The 24,057-nt window shown below is 48.9% G+C and overlaps 1 protein-coding gene across 2 annotated transcripts in view; it reads left to right on the forward strand.

Moving 5' to 3' along the window:
• Nucleotides 1–24,057, forward strand: part of LOC134983610 (gastrula zinc finger protein XlCGF57.1-like) — a 46,679-nt gene that overhangs the window by 1,897 nt on the left and 20,725 nt on the right. Inside the window, exon 2 of one of the 2 annotated variants that reach the window (XM_063949282.1) lies at nt 17,138–17,262. In XM_063949282.1, coding sequence (XP_063805352.1) covers nt 17,185–17,262 — 78 coding nt within the window. In that variant the 5' untranslated portion in view covers nt 17,138–17,184. Of the gene's footprint in view, nt 1–17,137; nt 17,263–24,057 lie in introns of those variants that run through there. The other variant, XM_063949283.1, reaches the window with a different exon arrangement.

Below are 24,057 nucleotides of genomic sequence, written 5' to 3' on the forward strand. Positions count from 1 at the left end.
ACCATTAGCTCCAGAGGGATCGACCGCAGGACCCGTCCTTGGTGTTCGGTCCCGGAGCCGCACCGCCGTCCCCCTTACAGAGCCAGAAGCAAGAAGAGGTCCGGAAAATCGGCGGCATGAAGACTTCTGTCTTCACCAAGGTTGCGCACAGCACTGCAGCTGTGCGCCATTGCTCCTCATACACACTTCACACTCCGGTCACTGAGGGTGTAGGGCGCTGGGGGGGGGGCGCCCTGAGCAGCAATAAAAACACCTTGGCTGGCTAAACAATCACAATATATAGCCCCAGAGGCTACATATGTGATAATTACCCCTGCCAGAATCCATAAAAAAGCGGGAGAAAAGTCAGCGAAAAAGGGGCGGAGCTATCTCCCTCAGCAGACTGGCGCCATTTTTCCCTCACAGCTCCGCTGGAAGGAAGCTTCCTGGCTCTCCCCTGCAGTCTACACTACAGAAAGGGTAAAAAAGATAGGGGGGGCACTAAATTTAGGCCCAGTTTAATACAATAAGCAGCTATAAGGGGTCATAATTCAGTTAGTCCCTGCATTATATAGCGCTCTGGTGTGTGCTGGCATACTCTCTCTCTGGCTCCCCAAAGGGCTTTTTGTGGGGTCCTGTCTTCAATCAGAGCATTCCCTGTGTGTGTGCGGTGTGTCGGTACGGCTGTGTCGACATGTTTGATGAGGAGAGTTATGTGGAGGCAGAGCAAATGCCTGTAAATGTGATGTCACCCCCTGCGGGGCAGACACCTGAATGGATGGATTTATGGAAGGAATTACGAGCTAGTGTCGACTCCTTACATAAGAAATTTGACGACATGCCAAATGCGGGATAGCCGGCTTCTAAACTCGTGCCTGCCCAGACGCCTCAAAAGCCATTAGGGGCTCTAAAACGCCCGCTACCTCAGATGGCAGACACGGATGTTGACACGGATTCAGATACCAGTGTCGACGACGATGAGACTACTTTAATGTCCAGTAGGGCCATTCGTTACATGATTGAGGCTATGAAAGAGGTATTACACATTTCTGATATTACCCCAGGTACCACAAAAAAGGGTATTATGTTTGGAGAGAAAAAACTTCCAGTAGTTTTTCCCCCATCTGAAGAATTAAATGAAGTGTGTGACGAAGCGTGGGCTTTTTCCGATAAGAAATTGGTAATCTCTAAAAAGTTACTTATGGCGTACCCTTTCCCGCCAGAGGATAGGTGTCACGTTGGGAAACACCACCTAGGGTGGATAAAGCGCTCACACGCTTATCAAAAAAGGTGGCACTACCGTCCCCGGATACGGCCGCTTTCAAGGAGCCTGCTGATAAGGAAGCAGGAGGCCATCCTGAAGTCTGTATATACACACTCAGGCATTATATTGAGACCAGCTATTGCGTCAGCATGGATGTGCAGTGCTGCTGCGGCGTGGTCAGACTCCCTGTCGGAAAATATTGACACCCTAGACAGGGACACTATTCTGCTAACCATAGAGCATATAAAAGACTCTGTCTTATACATGAGAGATGCACAGAGGGAGATCTGCCGGCTGGCATCTAAGATAAGTGCAATGTCCATTTCTGCTAGGAGAGGCTTATGGACTCTGCAGTGGACAGGGGATGCAGATTCTAAAAGGCACATGGAAGTTTTGCCTAATAAGGGTGAGGAGTTGTTCGGGGATGGTCTCTCGGACCTAGTTTCCACAGCAACAGCTGGGAAGTCAGCTTTTTTGCCCCATGTTCCCTCACAACCTAAGAAAGCGCCGTATTATCAGGTACAGTCCTTTCGACCCCAGAAAAGCAGGCGGGGGAAAGGCGGGTCCTTTCTGCCCAAGGGCAGAGGTAGAGGCAAAAGTCTGCCACAAGCAGCAGGTTCTCAGGAACAAAAGTCCTCCCCCGCTTCTTCCAAGTCCACCGCATGGCGGTGGGGCTCCACAGGCGGAGCCAGGTACAGTGGGGGGCCGCCTCAAAAATTTCAGCGATCAGTAGGCTCGCTCACAGGTGGATCCCTGGATCCTTCAAATAGTATCTCAGGGGTACAGGCTGGAATTCGAGACGTCTCCCCCACGCCGTTTCCTCAAATCTGCCTTACCGACAACTCCCTCAGGCAGGGAGGCTGTGCTAGAGGCAATTCACAAGCTGTATTCCCAGCAGGTGATAGTCAAGGTGCCCCTACTTCAACAAGGACGGGGTTACTATTCCACTCTGTTTGTGGTGCCGAAACCGGACGGTTCGGTCAGACCCATTTTAAATTTAAAATCCTTGAACACATACATAACGAAATTCAAGTTCAAGATGGAATCGCTCAGGGCGGTTATTGCAAGCCTGGACGAGGCGGATTACATGGTATCCTTGGACATCAAGGATGCTTACCTGCATGTTCCCATTTACCATCCTCACCAGGAGTACCTCAGATTTGTGGTACAGGATTGCCATTACCAATTCCAGAAACTGCCGTTTGGACTGTCCACCGCACCAAGGGTGTTTACGAAGGTAATGGCAGAAATGATGATACTCCTTCGAAAAAAGGGAGTTTTAATTATCCCGTACTTGGACGATCTCCTTATAAAGGTGAGGTCCAAGGAGCAGTTGTCGGCCGGGGTAGCATTATCTCGGGAAGTGCTACAACAGCACGGATGGATTCTAAACATTCCAAAGTCACAGCTGGTTCCTACCACATGTCTACTGTTCCTGGGGATGGTTCTGGACACAAACCAGAAAAAAGTGTTTCTCCCGGAGGAGAAAGCCAAGGAGCTGTCATCTCTAGTCAGAGACCTCCTGAAGCCAAAACAGGTATCAGTGCATCACTGCACGCGAGTCCTGGGAAAAATGGTGGCTTCCTACGAAGCAATTCCATTCGGCAGGTTCCATGCAAGAACTTTTCAGTGGGACCTGTTGGACAAGTGGTCCGGCTCGCATCTTCAGATGCATCGGCTGATAACCCTGTCTCCAAGGACCAGGGTATCTTTGCTGTGGTGGCTGCAGAGTGCTCATCTTCAAGAGGGCCGCAGGTTCGGCATACAGGACTGGGTCCTGGTGACCATGGATGCCAGCCTTCGAGGCTGGGGGGCAGTCACACAGGGAAGAAACTTCCAAGGACTTTGGTCAAGTCAAGAGACTTCTCTACACATAAATATTCTGGAACTGAGGGCCATTTACAATGCCCTAAGTCAGGCAAGGCCCTTGCTTCAAAACCGGCCAGTACTGATCCAATCAGACAACATCACGGCAGTCGCCCATGTAAACAGACAGGGCGGCACAAGAAGCAGGATGGCGATGGCAGAAGCCACAAGGATTCTCCGATGGGCGGAAAATCACGTGTTAGCACTGTCAGCAGTGTTCATTCCGGGAGTGGACAACTGGGAAACAGACTTCCTTAGCAGACACGACCTACACCCGGGAGAGTGGGGACTTCATCCAGAAGTCTTCCAATTGCTGGTAAACCGTTGGGAAAGGCCACAGGTGGACATGATGGTGTCCCGCTTAAACAAGAAGCTAGAGATATATTGCGCCAGGTCAAGGGACCCTCAAGCAATAGCTGTGGACGCTCTAGTGACACCGTGGGTGTACCAGTCGGTTTATGTGTTCCTTCCTCTGCCTCTCATACCAAAGGTACTGAGAATAATAAGAAGACGAGGAGTAAGGACGATACTCGTGGTTCCGGATTGGCCAAGAAGAGCTTGGTACCCAGAACTTCAAGAAATGGTATCAGAGGACCCATGGCCTCTACCGCTCAGACAGGATCTGCTACAGCAGGGGCCCTGTCTGTTCCAAGACTTACCGCGGCTGCGTTTGACGGCATGGCGGTTGAACACCGAATCCTAAAGGAAAAGGGCATTCCGGAGGAAGTCATTCCTACGCTGATTAAAGCTAGGAAGGATGTTACTGCAAAACACTATCACCGCATATGGCGGAAATATGTTGCTTGGTGTGAGGCCAGGAAGGCCCCAACGGAGGAATTTCAGCTGGGTCGTTTCCTGCACTTCCTACAGTCAGGGGTGACTATGGGCCTAAAATTAGGTTCCATTAAGGTCCAAATTTCGGCTCTGTCGATTTTCTTCCAGAAAGAACTGGCTTCGCTGCCTGAAGTTCAGACTTTTGTAAAGGGAGTGCTGCATATTCAGCCCCCTTTTGTGGCCCCAGTGGCACCTTGGGATCTCAACGTGGTGTTGAGTTTCCTAAAGTCACATTGGTTTGAGCCACTTAAAACCGTGGATTTTAAATATCTCACGTGGAAAGTGGTCATGCTGTTGGCCTTGGCTTCGGCCAGTCGTGTGTCAGAGTTGGCGGCTTTGTCATGTAAAAGCCCTTATCTGATTTTCCATATGGATTGGGCAGAGTTGAGGACTCGTCCTCAGTTTCTCCCGAAGGTGGTATCAGCTTTTCATTTGAACCAACCTATTGTGGTGCCTGCGGCTACTAGGCACTTGGAGGATTCCAAGTTACTGGACGTAGTCAGGGCCCTGAAAAATTATGTTTCCAGGACGGCTAGAGTCAGGAAAACTGACTTGCTATTTATCCTGTACGCACCCAACAAGCTGGGTGCTCATGCTTCTAAGCAGACTATTGCTCGCTGGATTTGTAGCACAATTCAGCTTGCGCATCCTAAATCAGTAAAAGCCCATTCCACGAGTAAGGTGGGCTCGTCTTGGGCGGCTGCCCGAGGGGTCTCGGCTCTACAACTTTGCCGAGCTGCTACTTGGTCAGGGTCAAACACGTTTGCAAAATTCTACAAATTTGATACCCTGGCTGAGGAGGACCTGGAGTTCTCTCATTCGGTGCTGCAGAGTCATCCGCACTCTCCCGCCCGTTTGGGAGCTTTGGTATAATCCCCATGGTCCTTACGGAGTTCCCAGCATCCACTAGGACGTCAGAGAAAATAAGATTTTACTCACCGGTAAATCTATTTCTCCTAGTCCGTAGTGGATGCTGGGCGCCCATCCCAAGTGCGGATTGTCTGCAATACTTGTATATAGTTATTGCTTAACTAAAGGGTTATTGTTGAGAGCCATCTGTTCAGAGGCTCCATTGTTATCATACTGTTAACTGGGTTTCTTATCACAAGTTATACGGTGTGACTGGTGTGGCTGGTATGAGTCTTACCCGGGATTCAAAATCCTTCCTTATTGTGTCAGCTCTTCGGGGCACAGTATCCTAACTGAGGCTTGGAGGAGGGTCATAGTGGGAGGAGCCAGTGCACACCAGGTAGTCTAAAAGCTTTCTTTTAGTTGTGCCCAGTCTCCTGCGGAGCCGCTATTCCCCATGGTCCTTACGGAGTTCCCAGCATCCACTACGGACTACGAGAAATAGATTTACCGGTGAGTAAAATCTTATTATTTCTCTTACGTCCTAGAGGATGCTGGGGACTCCGTAAGGACCATGGGGTACAGACGGGCTCCGCAGGAGACGTGGGCACTCTTAAGACTTTAGACTAGGTGTGCACTGGCTCCTCCCTCTATGCCCCTCCTCCAGACCTCAGTTAGATCCTGTGCCCAGAGGAGACTGGGTGCACTGCAGGGGAGCTCTACTGAGTTTCTCTGAAAAGACTTTTGTTAGGTTTTTTATTTTCAGGGAGCACTGCAGGCAACAGGCTCCCTCATTCGTGGGACTGAGGGGAGAGAAGCAGACCTACTTTACTGATAGGCTCTGCGTCTTAGGCTACTGGACACCATTAGCTCCAGAGGGTCGGAACACAGGTGTCGTCCTCGCTGTTCGTCCCGGAGCCGCGCCGCCGTCCTCCTCACAGAGCCAGAAGATAGAAGCTGGGTGAGTATAGGAAGAAAGAAGACTTCACAGGTGGCAGAAGACTTCAGATCTTCACTGAGGTACCGCGCAGCCATTGCTCACACACACACACACACACACACACACACACACACACACACACACACGGCACAGCAAGGGCGCAGGGGGGGGGGCGCACTGGGCAGCAATATTTACCTCAAATAAGACTGGCACCAGGCTCAGATACTGCGGAGGCAGTATAGTATAAAACCCAGTATAAAAAAATTGAGCGGGACCGAAGCCCGCCGTCGAGGGGGCGGGGCTTGATCCTCCAGCACTAACCAGCGCCATTTTCTCCACAGCATGCTACAGAGAAGCTGCTCCCAGACTCTCTCCTGCTGAACCAAGTAACGGGATAAAAAACAGGGGGGGGGGGGGGGGGGGGCACATTTATTTGGCGCAAATCATTTATACATAAAAGCGCTGTATAGGCTGGGACTGTGTTTTCAGTGTCTAGTGGTGCTGGGTGTGTGCTGGCATACTCTCTCTCTGTCTCTCCAAAGGGCCTTATTGGGCGTGTCCCCATATTCATATATCCCAGTGTGTGTGGGGGTGTCCGTACGTGTGTGTCGACATGTCTGAAGCGGAAGACTCGTCTAGGGAGGATGCAGAGCAGATGGTGGTGGTGTCTCCGTTGGCACAGCCGACACCGGATTGGTTGGTCATGTGGAATGTGTTAAATGCTAATGTGACTTTATTACATAAGAGATTGGACAAACCTGAGACCAGGGACAAAACAGGGAGTCAATCCATGGCTTTGGCTGTATCACAAGACCCTTCAGGGTCCTATAAACGTCCCTTTTCCCAGGTAGCAGACACTGATACTGACACGGATTCTAACGCCAGTGTCGACTATGATGATGCGAGGTTACACCCAAGAGTGGCCAAAAGTATTCAATATATGATTATTGCAATAAAAGATGTATTACATATCACAGAGGACCCTTCTGTCCCTGACACGAGGGTCTGCATGTTTAAGGGGAAGAAACCTGAGGTAACGTTTCCCCCATCTCATGAGCTGAACGCTTTATTTGAGAAAGCTTGGGAAACTCCAGACAAGAGACTGCAGGTTCCCAAGAGAATTATTATGGCATATCCTTTCCCCACAAAGGACAGGCTATGGTGGGAATCCTCGCCCACGGTGGACAAGGCTTTGACGCGCTTATCCAAAAAGGTGGCGTACCGTCCCTGGACACGACGGCCCTAAAGGATCCTGCGGATCGCAGGCAGGAAACTACCTTAAAATCAATTTTATGCGCATACGGGAGCCCTACTCAGGCCTGCAGTAGCGTCGGCGTGGGTTGGTAGTGCAATTGCAGCGTGGGTAGATAACTTGTCTTCGGACATTGACACCTTAGATAAGGATAGTATTTTGTTGACCTTGGGTCACATTAAGGACGCAGCGCTATATATGAGAGAGGCTGCGAGAGATATTGGGCTGTTGGGTTCAAGAGCCAATGCCATGGCAGTTTCTGCTAGAAGGTCCCTATGGACCCGTCAATGGACAGGTGATGCTGATTCAAAGAGACATATGGAGGCTTTGCCTTACAAAGGTGAAGTTTTATTTGGGGAGGGCCTCGCGGACCTGGTTTCCACAGCTACCGCGGGTAAGTCTTCTTTTTTGCCTTATGTGCCCCCACAGCAAAAAAAAACACCTCAATACCAGATGCAGTCCTTTCGGTCGCATAAGTTCAGAAAGGGTTGGGGCTCTTCCTTCCTCGCCAGAGGTAGAGGGAAAAGAGCACCAGCTACGGCTAGTTCCCAGGAACAAAAATCCTCCCTGGCCTCTACAAAATCCACTGCATGACGCTGGGGCTCCGCTGCGGGAGTCCGCACCGGTGGGGGCACATCTTCGTCTCTTCAGCCAGGTCTGGGTTCAGTCGGATTTGGATCCTTGGGTAATCAAAATTGTATCCCAAAGCTACAAACTGGAGTTCGAAGATGTGCCTCCACAACGATTTTTCAAATCGGCCTTGCCAGCTTCTCCCCCAGGGAGGGAAACAGTTTCAGCTGCCATACAAAAACTGTGTCAACAACAGGTGGTTGTCAAGGTTCCCCTAGAGCAACAGGGAAAAGGGTTTTATTCGACCCTGTTTGTGGTCCCGAAGCCGGACGGTTCTGTCAGACCAATTCTGATTCTAAAATCTCTAAACCTATATTTGAAGAAGTTCAAATTCAAGATGAAATCATTCCGGGCAGTGATCTCCAGCCTGGAAGGGGGGGATTTTATGGTGTCACTAGACATAAAGGATGCATACCTTCATGTCTCCATATATCCTCCTCATCAGGCGTACCTGAGATTCGCTGTACAGGACTGTCATTACCAGTTTCAGACGTTGCCGTTTCTGCTTTCCACGGCCCCGAGAATTTTCACCAAGGTGATGACGGAAATGATGGTGCTCCTGCGCAGGCAGAGAGTCACAATTATCCCGTACTTGGGCGATCTCCTGATAAAGGCAAGATTGAGAGATCAGTTACTAAAGAGCGTGTCTCTCTCCCTGAGAGTACTACAAAAACACGGCTGGATTCTAAATCTACCAAAGTCGCAGTTGGTTCCGACAACTCGGCTGTCATTTTTGGGCATGGTTCTGGACACGGAAAAAAAGAGGGTTTTTCTCCCGATGGTAAAAGCCCAGGAACTCCAGAACATGGTCAAGGACCTGCTAAAACCAAAAAGAGTGTCTGTTCATCAATGCACTCGAGTATTGGGAAAGATGGTGGCGGCCTACGAGGCAATTCCGTTCGGCAGGTTCCATGCGAGAACTTTTCAGTGGGACCTTCTGGACAAGTGGTCAGGGTCCCATCTACAAATGCATCGGAGGAAAGCCTGTCCCCCAGGGCCAGGGTCTCTCTCCTGTGGTGGCTTCAGAGTGCTCACCTCCTAGAGGGTCACAGGTTCGGCATTCAAGATTGGGTTCTTGTGACCACGGACGCGAGCCTCCGAGGATGGGGAGCAGTCACACAAGGAAGAAATTTTCAGGGAATATGGTCAAGCCAGGAGGCTTGTCTACACATCAATGTGCTGGACTTAAGGGCCGTATACAATGGCCTACAGCAAGCGGGGAATCTTCTTCGCAACCTACCCATGCTGATTCAGTCAGACAACGTCACAGCCGTGGCGCATGTAAACCGCCAAGGCGGGACAAGGAGCAGAGCAGCAATGGCAGAAGCCACCAGGATTCTTCGCTGGGTGGAAAATCATGTAAGCGCTCTGTCAGCAGTCTTCATCCCGGGAGTAGACAACTGGGAAGCAGACTTCCTCAGCAGACACGATCTCCATCCAGGAGAGTGGACTTCATCAAGAAATCTTTGCAGAGGTGACAAGTCGTTGGGGCCTTCCTCAAATAGACATGATGGCGTCACGCCTCAACAAAAAGCTTTGGACGTTTTGTTCCAGGTCGAGGGACCCTCAGGCAGTGGATGCCCTGGTGACGCCGTGGGTGTTTCAGTCGGTCTATGTGTTCCCTCCTCTTCCACTCATCTCAAAACTATTGAGAATCGTAAGACGAACAAGAGTGCAGACAATACTCATTGTTTCAGATTGGCCTCGAAGGGCCTGTTATTCAGATCTTCAAGAAATGCTCACAGAAGATCCGTGGCCTCTTCCTCTCAGAGAGGACCTGTTACAACAGGGGCCCTGCGTGTTCCAGGACTTACCGCGGTTGCGTTTGACGGCATGGTGGTTGAACACCAAATCCTAGCTAGGAAGGGTATTCCGGGGGAGGTCATCCCTACTCTAATCAAAGCTAGGAAGAAGGTAACGGCGAGGCATTATCACCGTATCTGGAGGAAATATGTTTCTTGGTGTGAAGCCAAGAATGCTCCTACGGAAGATTTTCAGCTGGGTCGTTTTCTCCATTTTCTACAGACAGGATGGATATGGGCCTAAAGTTAGGCTCCATTAAGGTGCAGATTTCGGCCTTATCTATATTCTTTCTGAAGGAGTTGGCTTCTCTCCCAGAGGTCCAGACTTTTGTGAAAGGAGTGCTGCACATCCAACCTCTTTTTGTACCCCCAGTGGCATCGTGGGACCTTAACGTTGTGGTACGGTTCCTTAAATCACACTGGTTTACACCTCGTCAAACGGTGGAGTTAAAATTTCTCACTTGGAAAGTGGTCATGTTGTTGGCCTTGGCATCTGTGAGGCGGGTGTCTGAATTGGCGGCTTTGTCTCACAAGAGCCCCTATCTGATTTTTCATGTGGATCGAGTGGAGTTGAGAACTCGTCCTCAATTTCTACCTAAGGTGGTTTCATCGTTCCATGTGAACCAACCTATTGTGGTGCCGGTGGCTACGGGTGACTTGGAGGATTCCAAGTCCCTGGATGTAGCCAGGGCCTTAAAAATGTATGTAGCCAGGACGGCTCGAGTTAGGAAAACAGAGGCACTGTTCTTCTTGCTTCTAAGAAGACTATTGCTTGCTGGATCTGTAACACGATTCAGCAGGATCATTCTACGGCTGGATTGCCGTTACCAAATTCGGTAAAGGCCCATTCCACTAGGAAGGTGGCCTCTTCTTGGGCGGCTGCCCGAGGCATCTCGCATTACAGCTGTGCCGAGCAGCTACTTGGTCGGGTTCAAACACTTTTGCAAAATTCTACAAGTTTGATACCCTGGCTGAGGACCTCATGTTTGCTCAATCGGTGCTTCAGAGTCATCCGCACTCTCCCGCCCGGTCTGGAGCTTTGGTATAATTCCCATGGTCCTTACGGAGTCCCCAGCATCCTCTAGGATGTAAGAGAAAATAAGATTTTAAACCTACCGGTAAATCTTTTTCTCCTAGTCCGTAGAGGATGCTGGGCGCCCGTCCCAGTGCGGACAAATTCTGCAAGACTTGTATATAGTTATTGCATGCATAAGGGTTATGTTACAGTTGAGTTCATTCTCTGGCTGATACTGCTTTGTTCATGCTGTTAACTGGTTTATTATATACCAGGTTGTACGGTATGTATGGTGTGGGCTTGTATGTTTCTTGCCCTTGGATTAACAAAAATCCTTTCCTCGTACTGTCCGTCTCCTCTGGGCACAGTCCTAACTGAGGTCTGGAGGAGGGGCATAGAGGGAGGAGCCAGTGCACACCCATTCTAAAGTCTTAGAGTGCCCATGTCTCCTGCGGAGCCCGTCTATACCCCATGGTCCTTACGGCGTCCCCAGCATCCTCTACGGACTAGGAGAAAAAGATTTACCGGTAGGTTTAATATCTTATTTTTTCTGCTGTGGGGTACACTGGGCTCCACAAGGATTAACATTAGGGTGTAGAGTAGGATCTTGATCCGAGGGACCAACAGGCTCAAAGCTTTTGACTGTTCCCAAGATGCACAGCGCCGCTTCCTCTATAACCCCGCCTCCATGCACAGGTTCCTCAGTTTGTAAATTGGTGCCATGCAGTAAGCAGGCACTTAACAGGAGGGCTGCCTCGGGCAGCCTATTGATAGCTTTATTTTAAAGAAAAGAACTGAAGATTCTTCTGACAGACTACAATGGCTGCAGCAGGTAAAGTCTCATAGACTTTTCTGTCTGCAGCTCTGTCACCCCCAGCGGCGCTGTATACTCCCGCGCCCTGGTTGCCGGGTCACTGCAGCGGAGGCTCCTTCAAACGGTCAGTCACACACATGCCGCCGTCCTCCCGGATCGTAGGGCTGCAGGTGCGGATGAGGTAAGGCGTCTCTTTGTCTGCACTTTACTGTGAACCAGCGCGGCCATATGAGGCGGGCCGCGCGCTGGCGTGGACACTGATTACTGGGCAGCCGCTCCACTAGCCACCAGGGACAATTAAGGGACACAGGTCTGAGTTATATTTTTCATTGTATAAACCCCACTTTTCACTGCCCGCAGCGCCCGGTGGGGATGCCAGCAGTGGGATTAGGTCGGACCTGTTGCCCCTCCCCCCAGCCCCAGGGCGCCATTTCTGCAAATGTTCCCGCCCTGGAGCTGCATTTCTCTCCTTCACTCCTGACCAGCAGCCATCACAGGTAGAGCTGAGCTGTTCCTGGGACTGCTGGGGCAAATCCTCCTCTGTGAAACCACCTGACTGCCAGCGCTGTGCTTCCTACAGGACACTTAAGTATTCTACCTGTCACTGTGACTGTGCTAGTTAAGAAAGAGTCCATACTGTCAGGGTTGTGTGGTACAAACACCCTGTGATATACATCCAGTGCTTACTGTGTTTTGTTATATCTATTATTATCTCATATAGCCATACTGAGTATTACTTTGTATTGCTAGTCCCGTGCAGTTTATGGTACATAATTTCTGCATGGTACGCTTGTGACTATATATATATATATATATATATATATATATATATGTATGTGTGCATGTAGCTGCTGCGTGGTTGCCTTATTAAAGGGTATTTCACTCAGAAGGCTATTCCTATATTGCTATTCCTGAGGGGGCCAAGTGTATCAGGTTTCTTTCTGTATAATATAGGATTGTATCACAAGATATACTTGCTGTGTATTTTTACTTGTGATTTATGGTCACTCCATGTATCTCTTGAACTCCCGGTCTGTGCTGTCATAGTCACACTTCACCGGGTGTTCTTTCTGGGTATATTGCTGCTACACCTTGTACCAGGTTGCCCGATATTGTGCACATTGTTATGTCTGCTACACGTGGCAACGACGCTGGGGCTTCTCCCACATTGCTTGGTAGTGAGGCCGCGGACGTGATGGAGGATAATATGGCAGCTGAGAGTTAAGGTTCAGGGGGTTCCTTACCCCCCAGTGGGTCGGTAGCACCTGGGGCTTCACAGGACCCACCTTGGGCTACATTTTCCACGCTGTTAAATACGCTTGTAACTAAATTGGCGCCGCCTGTGGGACCACCTGTGCCAATGCAGCAGTTTATGGTCCCTGCTATTAATCCGCCATGGGCAGATCAAATCTCCACTCAGTTACAGCATTTGAACCGGTCACTGACTAAATCTAAGTGTCACTCTCGCCCGCCTAAGAAGAAGTCGTCTTCTAAAAGGGCCATTACTTCCTCCCAATCCACTGCTATCCCAGACACGTCCTCTGACGAGGATGGTGCATATACTGATCCCACAGACACTGACACAGATGTTTCTGATGGGGAAGGGAAGTCATTGGTGGATGTCCCGGATTTGATTGAAGTGATTAGGCTCATTCTTCAGGTGTCTGATGATCCTGAGGCTGTCTCTAAGAAACCGGATAGGTTCAAACGAAAGAAGGTGGTTAAACAAGTTTTACCTCATTCTGAACACCTGGTTGACATACGTCAGGAATCCTGGGAATATCCGGGGACAAAATTCACACCGAATAAGAGACTGTTGGCTCGCTATCCTCTCTCTGCGGAGATATGTAAGAATTGGGAAACCTCTCTGCCTGTAGATTCTCATGTGGCGTGTATGTTTGTTTCCTCTGCTCTGCCAGTAACTACCGTCACCTCTCTGAAGGAACCGACAGATAGACGTGTGGAGGGTTGTTTAAAAGCGATTTATACCCTAACGGGGTCTGTGCATAGGCCAACCATTGCAGCAACTTGGGCTGCTGAAGCTGTTTAGGCATGGGCTCAGGAGCTTGAGGCGTAACTGCCTTCCAACGCATCTGAGCATGCTTGACAATGTCTCTTTTGTATATTACCACGGCTTCTCTGTACCTTAAAGAGGCGGCCTCCGATGCCGGGGTGCTCGCGGCCAAGGCTGCTACTACGTCCGTCTTGGCCAGACGTATCCTTTGGTTGAGATCCTGGTCGGTGGATATGGATTCCAAGAAAACCCTGGAGGTGCTTCCTTTCAAGGGAGACATTCTCTTTGGAGAAGACCTCAATAAGATTGTGGCTGATCTGGCTACTGCTAAAACAGCTTGCCTACCTAGTACGGTTCCTTCCGCTCAGAAGGCTAAAAGTACTTTCCCTCTGCCCTTTTGTCCTCCAGGAAAAGCAAAAGGTCAAACGTACCCAAAGCAAGCTCGTGCTTTCAGACCTGCCAAGCCCAGACCGAAGCTTGACGGGGCGGGCCTCCCTCTGGGGGATCCCAGGGTGGGGGTCCGACTTCTAGGTTTTGCCCAGGAATGGTTGAAGTCCACTTCAGATACCTGGGTGAGGTAAGTCGTCTCTCGAGGTTACGCCATACCCTTCAAGAATCGTCCCCTTCATCGATTTTGCCTGACTGATGTGCCTCTGGAATCGGCAAAAGCAAACACCTTGCACTCGGTGGTACATTCCCTCCTGACCATAGGAGTAGTAGTACAGGTGCCTCTGGCTCAGAGAGGCAAGGGGTACTATTCACCGCTGTTCCTAGTCTCGAAACCGAATGGTTACTCGCGGCCCATTCTCAATCTGAAGTCCTTGAACAAGCATGTGCGGGTCTCCAAGTTTCGTATGGAAACGCTGCGCTCTATTGTTCTGGCCTTGGAGCCCTGAGGACTATATGGTCTCCCTGAACATACAGGATGCCTACCTATATATTCCTATTGCGGTATCTCATCAGCAGTACCTGAGGTTTGCGGTGGGCAATCTTCATTACCAATTTCGGGCGTTACCCTTTGGTTTGACAACGGCTCCCTGAGTTTTCACCAAAGTTATGGCGGTCATGACGGCTACACTCCGCCGTCAAAGGTTCAGGATCCTACCGTACTTGGACGATTTGTTGATCCTGGCAAATTCCCTAGAACTTCTCCTGTGTCATCTCAATTTGACGGTCTAGTGCATGAAAGCCCACGGGTGGCCGATCAACTGGAAGAAATCCTCCCTGGTACCTGCTCGGAGCATGGTACATCTGGGAGCGGTATTGGACACTCGCAACCAACGGTTGTTCCTGTCTCAGGAGAAAGTCCTGAAGCTTCAGGACAGGATTCGATGCTTCCTATCTCGTCCGCAAGTGTCGATACATTCGGCAATGCAAGTGCTGGGTCTCATGGTGTCGGCTTTCGACATGGTGGAGTATGCTCAATTCCACTCTCGCCCTCTGCAGAAGTTAATTCTGACCAAGTGGGATGGCCTACCTAACCGGATCAGATCTCACATGATCTTATTGACTCCGGAGGTCCGCCTGTCACTGAGCTGGTGGCTTCAGGACCTACAATTGAGCAGGGGCCGTCCCTTCTGGATATCCAGCTGGGTCCTTCTGACGACTGATGCCAGTTTGAGAGGTTGGGGCGCGGTGTTGGAACAACACTCTCTTCAGGGTCGGTGGACCAAGGAGGAGTCTCTGCTCCCGATCAATATTCTGGAACTGCGGGCAGTGTTCAATGCGTGACAATGGCCCATCATCTAATACAGAACAGACCTGTTCAAGTGCAGTCTGACAACGCCACCACGGTGGCGTACATATATCATCAAGGCGGCACTCGAAGCCGCATGGCAATGAGGGAAGTATCACGGATTCTTCAGTGGGCATAGCGCCACCTGCCGTCCATATCCGCAGTGTTCATTCCGAGCGTCCTTAACTGGGAAGCGGACTATCTCAGTCGTCAGGACGTACACGCCAGAGAGTGGAGCCTCCATCCGGAGGTGTTTCAACTTCTCGTGGACACGTGGGGTCTTTCAGATGTGGATCTGATGGCGTCTCGACACAATCACAAGGTTCCGGTCTTCGGAGCAAGGACAAGGGATCCTCAAGCTGCGTTCGTGGACGCTCTAGCAATTCCATGGATCTTTCAGCTACCGTATGTGTTCCCTTTGGTGTCATTCCCGCCCAGAGTAATACGGAAGTTCAAGCAAGAAGGAGGAAACCTGCTTCTGGTCACTTCAGCGTGGCCCAGACGGCACTGGTTCGCCGACCTACTTGGGCTCTCATGGGATCGTCCCCTTCTACTTCCACAATGACCAGACCTCCTAGTTCAGGGCCCTTGTGTTTACCAGGATTTGGCCCGTCTGGCTCTGATGGCATGGCTCTTGAAGCTTCCGTCCTGAGGGCCTAGGGTTTTTCTGAGGCGGTCGTTCAAACTATGTTGAAGGCCCGTAATCCGGCTTCTGCTCGGATATACCATAGGGTCTGGAATGCTTACTTTACTTGGTGTGCGTCTCACAATCATGACGTTTTCAAGTTTAGTACGGCCAAACTCTTAGCCTTTCTACAACACGGCCTGGACTTAGGCCTGCGTCTGGCCTCCCTCAAAGTTCACATATCTGCCTTGTCGGTTTGGTTTCAGAGAAATTGCTACCCTACCTGATGTCCATACATTCACTCAGGGTGTGTTGCGGATTCAGCCTCCTTATGTGCCACGTGTGGCCCCTTGGGACTTGTCGGTGGTTTTGGAGGCCTTGCAAGAGTCTCCGTTTGAGCCTCTTGCCTCTGCTGACCTTAAGGGGCTTTCCCTTAAGATCCTCTTCTTGCTGGCGATTGCTTCAGCTAGAAGGGTCTCGGACTTGGGTGCCTTATCCTGTAAGTCTCCCTATTTGATTTTTTACCGTGACTGGGCGATTCTTAAAATGCGGCCAGGTTATTTACCTAAGTTGGTGTCTTCCTTCCACCTTAACCAGGAGATTGTGGTTCCGGCCTTTAATTCTCCTGAGTTGTCTCCCAAAGAACGGTCTTTGGATGTGGTACGGGCTCTCCGTATCTATGTGAAGAGAACATCCTCCATTAGGAAATCAGATTCTCTTTTCGTTTTGTTTGGTTTTCACAAACGTGGTTGGCTTGCTTCCAAGCAGACTTTGGCCAGATGGATTAGAATGGTGATTGTACAGGCTGGTCGTCCGGTTCCTACTACCGTTAAAGCCCATTCTACTCGGTCGGTTGGACCTTCTTGGGCGGCCCACCGTGGTGCGACCCTTGAACAGTTGTGCAAGGCGGCAACGTGGTCCTCAGGGAACACGTTTATAAGGTTCTATACCTTCGATACTGCCACTTCCCAGGATGCTTCCTTTGGACGCCGGGTTCTTGTGCCCACTACAGTGCGTCCCCTCCCATAAGGAACTGCTTTAGGACATCCCCGATGTTAATCCTTGTGGAGCCCAGTGTACACCGCAGCAGAAAACAAGATTTATGGTAAGATCTTACCATTGTTAAATCTCTTTCTGCGAGGTACACTGGGCTCCACAAGGCGCCCACCCTGACGCACTTAGCTTCTTTGGGTTGGTATTGGCATAGCCGCTGACACCCTCTCCTGTGGTGAGAGTGTGGTATAATTGGCTACGAGAGATTGTCGTCTCTGGTACCTGCTTCTGCATTGGGCTGGTTAACGAAACTGAGCTCCTGTGCACGGAGGTGGGGTTATAGAGGAGGCGGCGCTGTGCATATTGGGAACAGTCAAAAGCTTTGAGCCTGTTGGTGCCTCGGATCAAGATCCTACTCTACACCCCGATGTTAATCCTTGTTTAGCCCAGTGTACCTCGAAGAAAGAGATTTAACAACGGTTAGTTCTTACCATTAATCTCGTTTTTTTTTTTTCTCCATTTCAGTTGTGAGATCACATAAACAGGAAATCTCGAAGACTGATTCACTAAGGATGGAGAAGGGCGGGAGTCATGTGACTGAGGAGATATTGAGTCTCACCCTGGAGATCATCTACCTAGTGACTGGGGAGGTGAGGAAGTCTGGGAGTGTCACAGTGACGTCACTCTTATCTCTATTACTGACACAGGGATGTGACTGGGGAGGTGAGGGAGTCTGGGAGTGTCACAGTGACATCACTCTTATCTCTATTACTAACACAGGGACCTGACTGGGGTGGTGAGGGAGTCTGGGAGTGTCACAGTGACATAACTACTGTCTCATCCACACAATGTTCGCCAGGTTCCAGTAGCCATTGAATAGAGTTAGCACTTAGTGGAGAAAGTAATACTGGGGGACTTGGAATTAAAAAAGGATAAATGTCGACAAAATATATCACACCTATTTTGAAGAACTATTCTTTGTCCTCTCTGCATCTGCCTGCTTTGTTCATCTCACAGATGGTAACTTGATCTCAGGTGAATATCTCATACAGCTCCGGAGCCTGGCCTCAGGAATTGACTGCAACACTCTGGCAAGGTCTTTAGCAATGCAGTAAGGACATGTTGGCTCCCAGGGGTCTCATAGCTGCTCTTGATGATTTAATTACTCGGTGTAATAAGGTGGATCTGTGACTCAGAGAACTTGTCCATGAGAGAGAGATCGTTTCACAATATCTGCATCAGCTTATTTATTTCCCAATTCCTAACCAATCTGGCTGCTTCCACTGAGGAGCTTGTTCATATGTCCACTCACCATCTCTCAGGAGGGACATGTCTTCAGGGGGGGTCTGTCACTGGCAGGCAACAGTGGTTGGTTAGCCTTCAGCTTCTCTCAATCTGACTTCTGTGGGGGATGACTATAGTCATGTGAGGAGGTGTGAGGCATGTAGGGAAATATTGGAGCATACAGGGCACTTTGGGATGAGCGATATGGGTGCCACAGTTGTTTTCCGTCTGCTTTTTCATTTATGGAAAGTAAGGTAAGGCAGGCCCCTTTTAAAGGTGGAATGGCCGCATAAACCGCCACTGATCAGGCTGCCCATCACTGGCCCATGTCTATATAGAAGAATTAGAGACCTAACCTACCTACTGGAAGAACAGAGGAAGCGGCATAGGCCAGCAGGCAATGTGCAAGGAGAGAGGGGGGGGGGGGCGGACACAGCCACACTGTTTTGGGAGTAGACTACGAAACAGTCGCTGACGCGGCTGCCACCTGGAGAGCACCAGCGCTAGGCCTTACGAATCATAGGCTCCAGGAGTAGTATGAGGCCGCGATTCATAAGGTTGATGTCAACAGTGGGGAGTCAGATGCTCAACTGGTCGCCCCTCCCAGCGGTTCATAACCAGTTTCCTCCGAGTCCCCCGCCATGAACTGTTTTCCTGCTACCATCTGAGACGCTGTGTATCTGAAAGGACCCAGTCGCAGCATAGGCGGCTGTGTGACTGGTGCGTCAGTGTTCACTTGGACGTCTATGTTCACTGTAGGTTCACGGGGCGAGTGTGTACACTAGTAGCGTCTGGATCCACTCAGCATTCGCAACGTATTGATTGGTCCTGGAAGCGGGTCGAGTCTCCATGTATCCCTCTCTACTGAGCACGGGTAATACAGCACTAAGTCTCTATCTACCTTTTGAGTACGAATAGTAGGATAAGTGCTTAATGCATATAAGTCTGATAATTAATACTGTTGTTTTTCTTTCGCTGTGCGACTGAATACGTTTAAATCTTATATAAGGTAATGCAGTAAAATGTTTCTCCTACATACTTAAAATGTATTTGTAGTTGACTATGTGCTCATATTGCTTATAACCTGTGACTGATTGCTAGTGTGATTGCTGACTTTACTATAATTCTGTCAGTCTTTTCTGTCTATTCCGATCCTCAATGCTGGTGCAAAGCAGGGTAGGGTCTGATTGTATGTCACTTTAACAATATTTACAGTAATTACAGTTACAAATTCTGTAATACACTGTACAAGTGTGATATTATTTATCATGTATAAGAGTAGCAAGGGTGAGGAAATATACTCACAGCAGCACCAACACTCATATCATGTTTATCTTGAAAAGCTGGGTAAACCTCTCAGGATCTGGTTCAGGATGGTTTGTGTGTAATTTTTTTTTTTTTTAGCTTTCACCAAGGTCTCTTGAAAAATACAGGGTAGACACAGGTGCAAGTTGATGCCCATGGGCTATGTTTGTACAGACATCCAGTATATCTGAGCGGATAATTCCAACTTCTGTACCAGGGATAGGTTACACTATTAACCCTTACATGCAGCATTCCACCTGCGGTTTATCACTTCCAGCAGGGGAAGCAGCAGCCTCTCAACAAAAACAGGCTGAAAGGCCAGTGTTAAGTAAATCACATAGGCATGAAACTACATCTTCAGTCTACACATATTTCAGATGATGATTCATCAGAGGATGAAGTCTCATTACACTCTGGTTCTGCATACGCAGATGAAGAGGAAGGTCTCGGCTCAGTGGACATATCTGAGTTAATTAATGCAATGAAAGCCATTCTGTCCTTAGAAGGATCAGCAGAGCCTGTGCTAAAATCCAAGGCACCTGTGTTTAAATGTCCCAAAATGGTTAAGACTGAGTTTCCTGGGTCAGATTAGCTGATGGAAATTATGGAAGAGGCTTGGGCTACACCCAGTAAGAAATTTAGACTTCCAAGGAAATGGAATTCCAATTATCCTTTTCTGGCTGGGGACTGACCCCCAAAGTAGATACGCCTGTCATTTGATTAGTGTGAAAATCTACATTACCTCAGCTTTCAACATCGTTAAATGATGTCATGGGTAGCAGAGCTGATGGTTTTCTAAAAACCATTTTTTCCCTGTCTGGGGCAATCATAAGACCAGCCATGTCTTCAGCCTGGATGTCAAAATCAGTGGCTGCCTTGGCTGATTCATTGGAAGGGGAGTTTTCAGTTGCATGTAGAGAGCAAAAATCCCATGTTGTACATATCAAACAGGCTGCAATGTTTTTGGAAGAAGCAGCCTTGGCTATGGGTACAATTGCCTCTCAGGCATCAGCCTCCGCAGTAGCCGCTCGCAGAGCAGTTGGCTACGTACATGGAAAGCTGATTCAGAATCCAAAAAAAGTTTTGGAGTCTTTGCCTTTTACTGGAGATATTCATTTTTGGTAAAGAATTAACCAGTATTTTGGAGCCAGAAGCAGACTCCAAGAAAGTGACGTTTCCTTCCACACACAAATTCAAGCCTAAAATTCCAGCTTTTCTGCCCTTTCGGTCTCAAGGAAAAGGTGAGTGCAAAAAGTCCTAATACAACAGGTCTGGTAAGACTAAAAAGCATTGGGCTACAAGAGGACCGGTTTTTGAAACAGAAGATAAGCCATCAGCCTGATGGTGCAGGCCTCCACCTGGAGGATCCCAGGGTGGGAGGCCGACTTCATCAATTTGCACAGATCTGGCAGCAGTCTACCACAGATGCCTGGGTGCAGGAAGCGGTATATCTCGTTTATGCATTTGCTTTCAAGAAGCGCCCTCCTTAAAGGTTTTTTTTGTACCAGCCCGTCTTTAGTAGAGATGAAGGCCAGGGCTTTGCAAGAGGCGGTTCAGAAATGGATTCAGTCAGGAGTAATCATTCCAGTTCCTCCTGCACAATGAGGACAGGGTTTTTACTCCAACCTGTTTCTAGTCTAGAATCCAAATGGGTCGTTCCGGCCCATACTCAATCTCAAAGTGCTGAACAAGTATATATTTGGGTGCCTTGTTTTTATATGGATAATTTACGTTCCATAATTTTGGCCATTGAGCCAGGGGATTTTATGGTATCCCTGGATATCCAGGATGCTTACCTACATGTTCCTATAGCCCTGTCCCATCAACGCTATCTCAGGTTTGCTATCCTCCAACAGCATTTTCAGTTCCAGGTACTGTCATTCAGATTGGCCACAGTCCCCAGAGTATTTATCAAAATGATGTCGGTAATGGCAGCTTATCTCCACCTGCAGGGGATAAGAATTTTTCCATACCTCGACAATCTTTTAATCCTGGCACAGTCTCAGGAATTGCTTCTGTGTCATCTGCAACAGACAATAGTGTGTCTGGAAAAGCACGGTTGGCTCATAAATTGGGCGAAATCGTCTCTAGTTCCGTCACAACAGATGACTCACTTGGGCGCTGTATTGGATTTGAGCCTTCAGAGAGTAACTTTACCTCTAAACAAAAGTTTAGTCAAGGATTCAGGAGTTGTTACACAGTCGAAAGGTATCCATTCACGCACGTGTGATGGGATTGATGGTGTCAACATTCGACATGGTAGAGTATGCTCCATTCCATTCGAGGCCTCTGCAACATCTGATACTTACCAAATGGAATGGTTTTCATCAGACAATAAAAATGCAGACTATGGTCCTTACTCTGGAAGTAAGGCGGTCATTAGCCTGGTGGCTACATACATCCCATCTGGACAAGGGGCGACCCTTTTGGATATCAGATTGGGAAATTCTGACAATGGATGCCAACCTTCAAGGCTGGGGAGCGGTGTCAGGAAGGAGTTGCTTCCAGGGGCAGTGAACCAAGGAAGAAAGTTGCCTGCAAATAAATATATTGGAACTCCAGGCCATCTACATGGCGCTGATTCAGACAAAGGAAACCAGTTCAGTTCCGCTCAGACAATGCGACCGCAGTAGTGGAACTCGCAGCCATAAAGCAATGAAGGAGGTAAGTCACACGTTAAAGGGGGCAGAATTTCATCATCCAGCCTTGTCTGCAGTGTTCGTTCTGGGAGTCCTAAACTGGGAAGTGGATTTTCTCAGTCGGCACGCCATTCATTCAAACGAATGGGATCTACACCCGGAGGTCTTCCAGACCCTGGTCGACAGGTGGCGGGTTGCTAGAGAGAGAGCTCATTGCATCCCGTCAGAACAACAAAGTTCCCGCATACGGGTCAAGAACAAAGGATCCCAAAGCGATCTTTGTGGATGCAGTGTCGGTGAGATGGGACTTTCATCTGGCCTATGTGTTTCCACCAATCGCCTTATTACCCAGGTTGGTGAGAAAGGTAAAACAAGGAAGGGGTGCCGTGATACTAATAGCTCTGGCTTGGCCCAGAAGACATTGGTACACAGATCTGCAGAGGATATCGATGGATGCTCCATTTTTTTCTCCCTCAACGTCCAGATCTGCTGTCTCAAGGTCCCTGTTATAACAGACACCTGGATCCACTGTCTTTGACGGCGTGGCTCTTGAGACCTCTATCCTGAAGTCAAGAGAATTCTCACAACAGGTAATTGAAACAATGCTTAGAGCAAGGAAACCTTCCTCAGCTCGCATTTATCACTGAATATGGCAAGCCTATATTCAGCGGTGCAGTGAACGGAAATTTGACCCTAGGTCTTTCAGAGTTTCCAGGGTCTTAGCATTCCTTCAGGCAGGAATGGATAAAGGTTTAAAGGGGACTTCCTTGAGAGTGCAAGTGTCAGCATTGACTCTATGGTTCCAAAAGAAAATTGTAAAAACAAATAGCTGCTTTACAGCACCTCTGGGATTAACAATCAATGTAATTGGATTCCCCTGATATAGTGCGCTGCCGTATAAAGACAGTGTATATGTTTAAGGATGCAGGTAAATGAAAAAATAAAAAACGGCTGCGCAATGTAGCAGGGGAACAGAGAGACTGAGAGCCAACGTGTAGCTATAAATGATTTTATTAAGCAATATGATTAAAACGTGTGTATAGCATAAAATAATATGACTGAATGATACCATAAAATTGTGTAGCCAGATACCCAAATAGATTGACCATGAAGTCTGTTTAACCAGTAAGAAAACTGAAATGGCAGCAATGGTACAGATGAACCGGTATAAATGTTTCAATTAAATCCTCCATAAGGATAATGTCCATAGTCACATTAAGTCACATATTCTCATGCTGAATCAGCCTTCCACTATTTGCAATATACAGGTGTTGCAGTCCCGAGGTTAGTAGAAGGCTCCCCGTGCTGTATGTTGGAGTTCAATGAATTGAGCAAGAAGAATTACCTCTCCCTTGGGCTGGTGCAACCGAGCGTCCTCGGTTAATGTGTCCTGCAGTGCCCACTACGTTGCTGTACAGAGAGAAAGATGGTGCTGCACCGCTGAGCGGGCCGTGGTGGCTAAATAGCCGCGTGGGGAGAAAGAAAGTAGCCTTCGGGAACTGCAGTGCCAGTGTGACTCGCACTCGTGCGGAGCTCAGTGCTGATGAGAAGGGTAACTGGTCCAAGGTATTGGCAGATGCGGGGACTTAACGCGTTTCGTCACGCTCCACGTGACTTTTTCAAAGGTGTATTTTCTCATCTCTAGGAGTCAGTATTTAGGGCCAATGGGCAAAAACAAACAAGTGTAAAGAATAATTAATTAGAAAGTTTGCTACACGTCAGCTCTCAAAAGAAATAAATACATTTGCAATCCAAGATAAATGTAACCAGTAAAGTATATATAATTAAAGAAAAAAAGAACGAAGGGTGCCGTTCTTATATAAATATAACTTAATATACTAATTTCTCTGACGTCCTAGTGGATGCTGGGAACTCGGTAAGGACCATGGGGAATAGCGGCTCCGCAGGAGACTGGGCACAAAAGTAAAGCTTTAGGACTACCTGGTGTGCACTGGCTCCTCCCCCTATGACCCTCCTCCAAGCCTCAGTTAGAATTTTGTGCCCGGCCGAGAAGGGTGCATTCTAGGAGCTCTCCTGAGTTCTTAGGAAAAGTTTAGTTTTAGGTTTTTTATTTTCAGTGAGTCCTGCTGGCAACAGGCTCACTGCATCGAGGGACTAAGGGGAGAAGACGCGAACTCGCCTGCTTGCAGCCGGATTGGGCTTCTTAGGCTACTGGACACCATTAGCTCCAGAGGGACCGAACACAGGCCCAGCCTC

This window comes from Pseudophryne corroboree (assembly GCF_028390025.1).
Source record: "Pseudophryne corroboree isolate aPseCor3 chromosome 3 unlocalized genomic scaffold, aPseCor3.hap2 SUPER_3_unloc_2, whole genome shotgun sequence".
NCBI classification, from domain to species: Eukaryota; Metazoa; Chordata; class Amphibia; order Anura; family Myobatrachidae; genus Pseudophryne; species Pseudophryne corroboree.